The sequence below is a fragment of the Dipteris shenzhenensis genome, chromosome 20 (assembly GCF_047967505.1).
Source record: "Dipteris shenzhenensis isolate YYH24624 ecotype China chromosome 20, Dip_SZ_1.0, whole genome shotgun sequence".
In the NCBI taxonomy this organism is placed as follows: domain Eukaryota; kingdom Viridiplantae; phylum Streptophyta; class Polypodiopsida; order Gleicheniales; family Dipteridaceae; genus Dipteris; species Dipteris shenzhenensis.
In genome coordinates this window covers 27,966,719-27,978,630 of record NC_141615.1, presented here as the reverse complement: position 1 = coordinate 27,978,630, position 11,912 = coordinate 27,966,719, and the positions used below count along the sequence as shown (strand labels likewise).

The following is an 11,912-nucleotide window of genomic DNA, read 5'->3' as shown; positions in this document are numbered from 1 at the left end:
TCGCATAATTTGAATCCGCACGTCGTTCGTTTCGTATATTATTCTTGATTCACGATTCAAGCTAGATGAATCCTACCATTTCGGAGCAGTTTAGCATCACGCGGACTCACGTAGTATATTTATCGAAAAGGTTCGTCCATCTGATCATTCGGTGCTTGATCTTTTTGCTCAGAAGATGGGGATCAGTGATGAGAACGTCATCGCCAGTGCCAGTGCCGGAAGGGCCCTTCGTGCTCTGTCAATGGATGGAGGCAAGCTGCAGCCTTCTGAGAGGCAGTTCCTTCAGCCACCAAGAGGTGTCGGACTAATGAGCGCAAAACAGCAATCCAAAATTGAAACGTACTGGTTTTCCAGTTCGTTGAACGCCTCAGCCTTCGAGATGGAGATGCAGGAGACGGGGTGGAGAAATGCAATCAAGTCGAAAATAGGCGTGCCAGTTGTGGCTGTTTTGGATACTTCAATGGAAGAGCATAAGGGTCAGCAGCAAAAGAGAAGTGATCAGAAAGTTGACGAGGTTAACGAGGTATTCGTAAGACAGTTTTGGTATGTTCCTATGAAGTCTTTCCAAATCCCTCCAGACAAAATGCGACTCAGCGAGACGGCCATGTCCGACGCTCGTCGTGTGACGACTCGTGACGAGGCATTCACCTTCTTGACTACTTACAATTCCCATGTTTCTGCCAGCTTATACCATGTGGGGGGTGTATTTTCTAGTGAGATCACTCTGAAGAGCACGCAGGCCACGAGTTTGAAGACGCTGCTAGACGAAGCTTACACACGGCTGAATGCAAGTGCAAGCGCAAATGCTACAGCCTCAAATGTCGGCGCTGAGATTGGAGGGGTGCACACTAAAACTAAAACTAAAACAAGATGCTCCCAATCTGATGAGAGTTCGTCAGTCCAAATTCAGGAAATGAGAACATCCATTTGTGTATTGGGTCCAACGATCGCAAAAGACGAAGCCACCTTTCGTAAGAAGTTGGAAGAGGATCCATCTTCGTGGGTGATAGTTGATAAAGATGATGACAGGGTACAAGACCTGATTGGGGTTTGGGAAATCATGTTGCAAGAGGACGGTGAAGATTTGAGGGAACCTGCTCAACTGATTCGCTCCTGTTGGCTTGAAATTGTCTCCAACCTTCCTATTAGGAATGACATTCTGTCTCAATTGATACTATCCAGCAGCTCATCGAAGCCCGTGCACTCTTCAAAGGTAGAGAAGATCGAATCTGTTTCTACGGTTTCCCCCGCTGAGCTGCCTGACTTGCTCCAAAATTTACTCGAGAGGCATCGCGCTGATCAAGATGATCTGAGTCGTTCGGTGGAACGATTACTCGTCTCTTGTATCACAAATTTCCAGTCTGAATCCCGAGGCGTGCGCGCTGTTATTTCCCGTTATGCTTTTGATGACACAGGAAGAAGGCTAACTGAAATGAATTCACAACAGTTGAAGAGCATGATTCAAGAAATACGGCAGCTTTCCGGAGCTATCCCAGAAAAAATTACCGCATTACCATCTCCAACCTGGAAACACATACCTATGGACATCCTTCCAGGTGGTTCTGCTGTTACAATCAGTTACATGGGTGGTGTTGTGGTTGATCGACCCTTTCACACAGAACCTCCAAGCCAAGGCCTCAAGCAGATCCAACGTCTGATCGACTGCTTGAGACACCGCATGGAGCCCTTCCTTTCCTTCAGAATGCCTAATGACAACAACGACGATGCTCCTTTGGATTGGTGGGAAGAAGTAAGACCAAAATCTCCTGTGGATAATGCAGATACTAAAAGTGACGCAGACCTTTTCCGCTCTCCCTTCGAGATCCTCATACATGCCATGGAAATCTCAGACCTCCCTGCCCAAATTGCACTCTGCAAGTTCTTGCTTGAGAAGCGATCGTCAGCTCCTCTTGTCGTTCCAAACAATCTCACATCCACTCACGGTGGATCAATTGCTAATGAAACGCCAGTCAAGCACAATGATGGAATTGGTATACCGGTGCCATTGAAGCATTATGCACAGGCACTATCTTTTGTGAGAGTGAAGCTAGAAAAAGAAAAGATGATATCAATTGCAGATGATACCGAATTACCTCGTGTAGTATTTCTCTCCAACAGAAATGTGCAATCTTCTCAAAGTGCAAGCGTGGCTAATCGAGTACTCAATTGTGATTTTGTGAGCCAGCATCACAACCAGGGTTTGGACCAAGGTATAACTCCTGTTGTAGAGGTCGGCGTGGGATTTGTAATGGGCGATGAAGGCTATTTGCCTTGTCTTGCTTTGCACGTATTGGGACCCTACAAGCAACTTATGGAATTTGTGCAAGAGATCGCAGATATGATTATTGTTGAGTTGGAGCCAGGTGTACAGTTTCGTAGTTCTCCATTCAATTTATCCGAGTCCTTCCAGCTCCAATGGGAACTTAGTACAGTGAAGAAACTTGAGCAAAAGACTAGGACAATACGGGGCCCCGAGACCGATCTTGTGAAAATGATTGGAAGTTTCCTCAAATTAAGTTTCTGTAAGATTACCCAAAAGAAAAATGATGAAAGGAAAGCATTGAAAGAGATTTGCATCACTCACTTTTCCCCCAACCAGTTGATCAGATTTCAAGACTTGCACAGTACCCTAGATATATGTGAGTTCAATAACATGAGGGAAGGTCTCGTTTTGCAGAAGAGTTTTGAGAAGGAGGCAAGCATCAAGTTTGAGCTTCAACGTCTCAAGAACAACCCAAATCAGAAACGCTTGAAAGAGAAGGAATGTGAATTAGAAAGGAAGAAGCGTACTGATTCTGCCCTGGAAGTGATGAATATTCCAATCATGCAGTTCTTTCATGAGCTGCTCTCTCAGCCCGACCGAACGTCGCGTTCAGTGGGGATCATGTGCCTTCAAAGAGAAATTTCTGAAAGAATGCAAGGTATACTTGGGGAGGCTTCCTTGAGAAGTGACGAAGCTTTTGAGGAGTTTCAGAGGTACCCCTCAAGCCGGGAAGCTAAAGACAAGTACAAGCGTGCCAAAGAGGACTACATAGGAAGGAAGCTAAGCATGGATCATATGTGGAGAGAACTAAGTCACATATTTGTTGCAGATCCCAGGAATCAGCGAAATCTAGCAAAGCTAGCTGCTCAACACTTGCTCGATGGTTTTCCTCTGGAGATTCTCCATGGTGATGCATGCATGTTCTCCAAGCCTTGGGTGGACACAGTCCTAGCTGAGTTGGACAAGCTAATTATTGGCACCCTAAATAAACCACCCAAGATTTTCGTTCTCAGTGCAATGGGGCAGCAGAGCAGTGGAAAGAGCACGCTTCTCAATCTCATGTTTGGCACCCAACTGCAAACAAGCACTGGTCAGTGCACGCGTGGTGTGTACCTACAGCTCGTTGCATCCGAACGCCCGGAATATGATTATGTGTTACTGCTGGACACAGAAGGTCTAAGGTCTCCGGAATATTTTGGCGTTGAAGATTCTCAGATCCGTGACAATCGGCTGGCTACATTTGGGGTTTTGCAAGCAGATGCTTGTGTCTTTATGGTCTCCAATGAAGATGACAGCGGATTGAAGGAAGTCCTCCCAATGGTGTTGCTAGCTTTCAAAGGGTCACAAGTGGCTGAGAGTTCTGGAGGAAGAATTAAGGCGAAGTTGTTCTTTGTGTACAGAGGCGTCAACACCAATGAGATCCAGAACTTGAAGGCCAACAAAAGGAAGCTCCAGGAGCATTTAAGGGATGCAGCTCAAGAGGTAGCCGAGAAGGGATCTTTCAGTGACGATCAGAAGGCATCAGATGACAAATTAGTAGATCATAAAATGGCCGGGGATGAGTTGAAGAAGTCAGTGTTTGAAAATTTCCACGTAGACGAGGATGAGGATAAGAGTGATGTGAAATTCATGGGGAACTTGACGAAGAGATTTGTGCCTCCTGAAGACACTCCAGATTGGGCTTACGGTAAACAGGTAGTTAATCTTCGGGAGTACATCCACCGCCGGGTGACTCAAGAGCCGGGATGGAGAGCGGCTGATTTGAAACAATGTTCGGAGCACTTGAGTAGGGTGTGGGAGTGCATCTGTAGTGCCAATTTCGAATTGAGCTTCAAAAGCGCAGTCGAGTACACTGCTTACAGGGATCTCCAAGACAAACTGGGTGCTCCCCGCACAGACCTGGCTAAAAAATATCATAATGAGTTCACGTCTTTAACGGCAGACATACAGCGATTAATGAAAAAGAATGATGACTCCAGTGCCCTCCATAACGCCCTAGAGGAAAAGGTGCAAATCATGCTGCGGTCCACGACCCAGAATGTGGAATCCATCCTCGAAGAGAGGCGGTTCCTGAACTGGCGGGTGCAAGAATTGAGCAATTGGAATAACTTCTGCACAAATTTGCAGGAAAGGTTCAAAGATAGGGTCGATGACTACTTGAATGGAGTGCTCAAGTTTGAAAACGTGGTAAGGGACTACGAGAATCAGGTGAAGGAGACGATCATGGATCAGATCGACAAAGGGGAATTGGGTCTAGATAAGACGAGCAGGGAGAAATTTGAGAAGGATAAAGAGAGAGGTTTTGAAGATATCTTTGGGAGGATCTTGGAGAAGGCAAAGAGAGTGCACGAGCCCTTTGCAGAACAGGTGCCCAAAATGGTGACGCAAATGTACCAAGGCTCGGACGCTTCCACCAGGTTTGATCTTTTTAATAAGTCGGATGATGATCCCAGAGCAAGCACGTTGGATGAGTCTGATTTGAACCGACTTGATGCGCGGATGTTGGAAAAGCTGAACAGGTTGGTAGAGTCTCAAGTGAAAAATGCAAAGCAATACTCAGATAACATAGTTCTTAATGCCATCAAGCAAACAGTGAGGCTGGAAAGTTCATTGTGGACGAGGGAAAATCAAGCAAACGCACATCGATGGGTGAAGAAAGAGCTAACAGAGAAGCTCAAGCACATCCAAAGGAAGTGGGACAAAGAGCACAATGTGGCAGAGAAGCTCGGGGCAGCAAGGGATAGGCTATGGGTATTTTTTGAGGCTCGTGCAAATGGGGTGGGAGCAGCAAAAATGCTCATTTCGGAGGTGCAGCATCTGTTTGAGAAAGAGCTGGTGAACGAGTATAAGGAGCAGTTAGTGAAGAAAATCACCGAAGAACTAGAAGAGGCTGATTGGGTGCGTAGCTGGAAAGTGATCAGAGCATACTTGGATATGCACCTTCTCCTCTTGATAGAATGGCAGAGAACAGATGAGCTTCTCTATTTTGTGAACGATGGATCCGAACACTATCGTGTTGTCACAAGTGCATTGATAGGTGAGAGACTCGCCAATACCTACAAGAGCCATTGGCCTGAGTTTATGAATCAAATCCAGGATTGCTTGAGGCTCGCAGGCCATGCAACCTTGCAGAATCCTTCTGCAGCCTCTTTTTTGGAGAAACTCTCAAAGAGTCTCCGGAGTACTATAGGTCAGTCCTCTAAGTTGGCAATTTCTGTTTCTGCTATCTATCAGCAGGCATATGAAGGGTACAAGTTGGATCCTGAATTTTACATCAAGGATGTAAATTCAAGGCTGATCAAAAGCCTAAGTGAGAGGGTAAAGTTGGATAATCTTGATAAGTTGTCACTAGTGAACAAGGTGAGAGGCGGCATCTTGGCGAGTGCTCGACTGATGTGTGACAAGCGCTGTCCCCTCTGTGGTTCGCCTTGCTTCCATTCAGCTCAACATAAGGAAAAGCACAAGACTGTGCACCAGCCGGCCGGTTTGTGTGGCCTTATGTATTCACCCTCGGATCAACAGCTCCATAATCAGCTCGTCGAAAAGTCATGCTACCAATCTCTATCGGATGGCCAGGGATTCGTGAGTCCTCGAGACAACAAATCTTGGACTTCCTACAAAGACCTTGAGAAGGTTTTCCCTGAGTGGTCTATCCCTTCAAATCTTATTACAACTTCAACTGAGATCAGAGAATACATCTTCTATAACTATCAATCTCAACTCTCTGAAAAGTACTCTCCTATAGCAAAGGAGTGTACAAGGTTGCCAAAAGAGTATGACCACGATCTTCAGTTGCTCAGAAACGGCCTTGAAAACACGCTAGGTGATAGTTTTAAGAACCTTCCTATAATCCTAGGCAATCCAGACTACTACTTCTACAAAATGCACGTGCACTTGCATGGATTAGAAAACAAACCACCAAATTTTGCACATGAGCAGAATATTTGTTGATGGATGCTCCTATACAAGAGTTCCAAAAGTGGGCATGTCCCGCATGTAAAGGCGCATCTAATCGGGCTCCCAAGTTAGGCTTATGTACATTACTTATAAGATGCAATAGAGATGTGTACATTTGTACAGCATCTTAGAATTGTGTTATCTCCCTCCCTCCCACACTCTTCTCAAAAAGGGATTTTAAATAACCCTTATTTATGTGTATTTTTTAATAAAACCCCTTCTCTTGTAGTGAAATGGGTGGAAGAGCAGTCCTTTCCATAATGTTTCAGCCCTCCAAAGAGTTTATGACCTACCTGGTATGATCTGAGGTGTGCTGCCCACATGGCAGCCTATGTGCTGCCCATGTGGCAATCCCATTCTGGAGCTGTCTTACAAACACAATTCTCAAATATATAATTTCATAACAACTGGAATTGAAACACACAAAAATAGAATTTAGAATAAAAATTTTACACTTACTAAAATAGAAGTTTTGCATTTAATGAATTTAGAAGTCATAGGACAAATTTTGAAAGTGAAATGTCAAATCCATATAGTTTTGGAAAAGTGAGCCTCAAATATTCGAGTCTTAAAAAATATGTCACGGTTGCTCAAAAGTTAGAGCTAATACATAGAGAAATATGATATCCAAATGTATGCAAGGATTGTATATGAATAAAGAGACAACGACCATGAGTACAAAATGCAAACCATTCTCAACATGGCAGATCCAACTACATACTACATACTATTGCTTTGTAAAAGAATTAAGTCATGTTAAGAGTGCTTGGTTGCATGATGATGTAGCCCCCACTCTACTATGGATCCCAAAGGAAGACACGAACCATGAAAATCGAGTTGCAGGATCTTTACTATATCACAATGCTGCATTCCATGTCACACATTGCTACACAACATCTACCTAGCTCAATCATGGTTGTCCCAAGATGATGCGATGTTCATGCCCCTCATGGTTGTGGGTATAATAAGGAAAGAGGTTTTCTGTCAAGACCACAGACACATCTAATTTTGTGAACTTCCCATGCATTGTTTGCCATTTTGATTTTGTTGTTAGAAGTAGCCACAACAAAGGGTATACACAGCTGAAGATAGATATCTATAGCCCAGTAACTCACACAGTGGTGTTAGGGGCAGAATCCAAAAAAGTTATTTACTTTGTGTGCTCGACAGGCTTGTGCAAGCCAGTAAAGAGACAATGCTCTAAGACGGATATTGAACCAACAAAAGATATATTTATTTCCCATGGACACAATACAAAATGAGTCCAGAATCCCAGAGCGTGGTCCTCTGTTCTTACCAAGAGATGTCGTCCTACTTTCTCCATGGCACTTCTAGATCCCTATGCCTGCGTGCTCTCGTAGAGCTTCAATTGGCTTTGTCACCGTGTTATGCTCTAGCCGAGGTAGCATGACCTCGGAAGAATCAGTCGACATTTCCCCTAAAAGGATCTATAATTGTAATATATTTGTTTTGCGCTTCATGTAAATGATCGAGAGGGAATTAATGTCAAGGTCCTAGGTGAGGGTTGATAGCACCAGACTAGGTGGATCTAAGGCTAAGGGCCTAATGCAAGAAATGTGCCTAGGGGCAAAGGAATTAACGCATCCCAGGAGAGGGGTGAAATGTTGCATTAGGAAGGCCCTATATGGATGACATGTGGCATCTAGATCCATCTAGGGAGATGGGGCTTGCTGAAGTTAGTGAGAGAAGGAGATGGTGTTCACGTATGTTTTTTTTCGAATTCTCTGATGAGTTCTCACGCTTCAGCAGGATTTGGCTGGGTGGAATAACTCGGTGCTTCTCCCGTGATCTTCAGTAGGAATTAGAGTAGTTGTTTAACACACCGTGCCTTGATACTTGCACCTTGCTGCCCTGGAAGACAGCCAAGGATGCAGCTCCTTCCTGAGCTTTAAATGTAGCACTCAGCTCCTATTGGACCCTCAAGATGATGGCCTAGATATCTACTACTCCAGGTGCTGCAGCAATGAATGAAAAATGAACCCAAACCACTCCCTTTATATAGGGTCTAGAAGCCCCCCAAAACTCGTCGACTAGGGGTCTAAATGGGCCAACCTAGCCAACCAGCCCCTCACCCCCTATAAACCGACTTGAGGGGCTCTCTCCTTGAGGCCTTGCAAGCCCCATCTCGCCATGTGGCAGGCAGCCACTTGCCTGAGCATTCCTACCCCTGTCTCTGTGAGAGTGCGTGTGGAATGGACACACACAATGGGTAGAGAGAGAACTCGGCAAAGAAATGCACATAAGGAGAAAGAGGGAGAGAGATTGCACAAGTGATCTCTTCGAAAAGCCCTCTATATCACTCGGCAAAAACCACATGAGAAGATGAAAAAAAATGAGGGGAGGGGGCCCTATATATAGGGTCAGCCCCTGCCTCAACCAACCGACTAGCAAGAGGGCATACAGCCGACCCCCTGCCCTAGATGGTCAGCCCAACAGCCTATAGATGGCCGACTCAGCCCTAGGGGGGATGACCCCCATCTGCTGCATGGCTGACTACTCCTCCTGGCCCCTATATCAGGCCCTCATGGGGCTGGCCTCCACCAACCCTCTAAGGGGCTGTGCTCCAGCCTAGGTGGCCGACCAAGAGGTCGGCCCACCTCTACTAGATAGTAGCATGTCAGGCTATCTGCCCCAAAATGGTGGCCAAACTATTCCCTACAAATGTCCATCCATGGCGCCTCAGAAGGGGCTGCCACGTGGTAGCAAAGCAAGCCTCAGGAAGGCCTTGAACAACCCCGCACATGGGCAGCAACCCCTCTAGCATAGGGTATCGTGCCAACTGACCCAGAGGGCCCCAACCTATGCCATGAACCTGCCAAACCCTACTCTACCTAAGCCTCACAAGAGGGGTGGGCATACCCACAAACTGGCCCTCAGTCATCTACCCTAGCCTCACTCGGCGAGCACACCCACAAACAAGGCCCTCCAACACCCCATCTCAACTCTTGGATGGAACAAAGATGCCAGGGAGCTGGGTGTGCCACTAGAACAACTAGAGGAATACACAACATCCACTTGCTTCCCTTTGATATTTTGTAGAACCAAAGGTATACGCCTTGTTGCTTCCACAACTATCTCAACTGCACCTACTATCATCGTTTTATTGTTAGACATGCAGATACTTTTTAGAAATGAATCCCTACAGAGGGTATCCTGTAGCAGAAAACTGATAGAGCCTCCCAAGAATTATACACGGAAGTGTTTCACTACAGAATCACTTGTGTGTACTTCACAATTGTAGATGTGTGTGCAAGTTAGTAAATAGACAGATCCAAGAGAGAGATAGCACCAACAAAAGAATATTTCCTCCAAAATGGATACAAAAGACAAGAGGCCTAAATCCCACAAAACCATGGTCCTCAGTCCTTAGCCAAAGTTGTGCTACTACCACCTTGTTCCTTCTAGATCTCTAAGGCCGAGTGCTCCCCTGAGCTTATGTAGACTCTCTGTCCAATGAAGCCTCCACCTTACTACCCGGGTAGTTAGTCTAGCTGGGGAGCTCTACAAGCTCTTTGTCTGCAGCTTCTGGTCCCCTCCATCAACTCATTAATATAGGCCCAAGAGAGGGTTCTTTGGCTGCTCCAATCTGTTGATACCTGCTGCTCGAGGTGACACCAAATGGAGACCTCAAGGGACCCCTTATATAGGGTTGAAAGCCCCAACCTGTATCCGACCTGGTAGGTGAAATGGCTTACCCAAAGACCCCCTACTAGCCTACCTGAGGGTCTGCCCTTACCAACCTATAGGGTCCTATGAGGCCCTTTTCCTGGCCTATGTACCCATCGTGGCAACCAGCTAGTGGACCAAGCTGATCCAGTGCAGTGTGCCATCCCTCTACTATCAGTACGCTTCCCATCAGGTCCCTTCCAGGCCTCAAAGATGCTCCAGGACAGCCAATCCAGCTTGCTATACCTGCTCGGATCCTTGCTGATGTCAGTGCCCTGTCCATGCATCCTGCACAGACTATCCTGCACAGACTGGCCTTCTCCAAGCATGGATAGCCTCTGGACACTTTTTCCTTGAATTTCCCTCCATGGTGGCTTTCCTCTACTAGGTCCTTCCTCCTTTTGTGTCTTTGTCCTCCTTTTGTGTCTTTGTCTGATTGCTATCCACATGATGGCAGCCAGGCACTAGATCTTCGACTGACACTATATGAACTTCTGTAATGTGTTATTTACCCCAGATCCTTTGCTGGAACACTTCTTCCACATCTATCTCAAACAATGGAACCACAGATGGATTCGCATCTAGGAACTCTGCTCCTTGTCATCATCAAGTTCCGTCCCCATATTGACCCCTTGGGCCATGACAGGTGTTATGCTCTAGCCGAGATATCATGACCTTGGAAAGATCGGTGGGCATTTTCTCGTAGATGTCCGACTTCTGTAATGTTTCATGTGTGTAAACTAAATGGTCAAGGGAAGTAACTGCCAAGGTCCTAGGCGAGGGTGTATTGGCATCGACTAGGTGGTTCTGAGTGCTCAGGCCTAGGTGCACCTAAATGTGTAAAAATGCCAAGGGGCAAATGTTTTAATTGTGCCCCAAGAGAGGGGTAAATGGTGTACCAAGCTAAAGGTCTAAAATGTTGACATGTGGCAGGAGGGAACCATCTAGGGAATTGTGGGCTTGTGGATAGGCATGAAGAAAAAAAAAGTTACGTATCTTATAGGTGCATGCAATCCACAAGATAGGCTGGGAGGAAAAATATGATGCTAGCGCCTATGATTTCCCGTGAATCGACGGAGAGAACGAGAGATTAGAAATTGAACGTATCATTTGGTATCAGAGCCTTAGGCTGGACGAAGGGATCGCGTAGGAATGTGAGCGCAGAGAGCTGCTTCCGTTGATGGAGTGGTTGAGCCGTTGATGGATTCGATACAAGAGCGGGTATAGCTGTTGCAGGGCAAGGTTCTCGTGGGTAGGTGATAGAAGAGCAGGTTGATTCCGTTGCGAGGGATTACATCTGAGAGACCTGGGAAATCAGCAGGGTAGGCTGACAATGGGCGGCGATGAGAATTAACGGGCTCTTGGCGACGACAGCCTCTCACGCTTGTTTACTTATTCCATCTCTGCAAATCATCCATCCACCATTCCCACCCACTGCGAAGCTTTCACCACCTCATCTGCCTTCTATCCAAGTTTTCTCCCAAGGATTCCTTGGTAGCAGGAACGTGGGTAAAGCTTATTTGCGGGGCAAGTTTTGAGGAGGTGGCTGATGTTCGCAACCTATCCTTGGTTTACACGCTTGTGGGCGTTGATTGCATCGACTGTGCTACGGATCCGTCGGTAGTGCGCGTAGTAAGGGAAGGTATGAATGCAGCTATCCACATAGTTGAGGCACTCGATAACAATACAGGAGTAAAACGACCTTGGTTCATGGTCAGCATCAATGATGATGAAGATCTTCACTTTCGCAAAGCTGAATTTGATAGCGAATAGCTTGGATTTTTGAGACTTGCAAAGACTTTGGCAGAAGAAGGAAGTTCGGACATTTGCGATTCGTGGGAGCATCAGTTTTTCCTTCTGTATAAAATTTTATTTTCCAGTTTGCAGTCGATTTATTCCTGTACAGTAGAGGGAAATTACAAGAGAAAAAAAAAAAACTATTTTCCCTTTTGAAACAATGGAGGCAGAGGGACAAGATTCCAGGGTGAATCCTGGTCAATGTAGA

At 46.0% G+C, this 11,912-nt stretch overlaps 1 protein-coding gene across 1 annotated transcript; it reads left to right on the top strand.

The window, feature by feature from the left end:
* Positions 1-501: 501 nt before the first annotated feature.
* Positions 502-6,371, top strand: LOC147889490 (uncharacterized). Its single transcript, XM_087392065.1, has one exon. It carries the CDS (start codon positions 554-556, stop codon positions 6,212-6,214), a length of 5,661 nt encoding a protein of 1,886 aa, XP_087248191.1. The 5' UTR covers positions 502-553; the 3' UTR covers positions 6,215-6,371.
* Positions 6,372-11,912: the final 5,541 nt, after the last annotated feature.

Excerpts from the sequence above, each read along its gene's own strand:
- LOC147889490 (XM_087392065.1), top strand. The coding sequence starts at position 554 with ATGAAGTCTTTCCAAATCCCTCCAGACAAAATGCGACTCAGCGAGACG.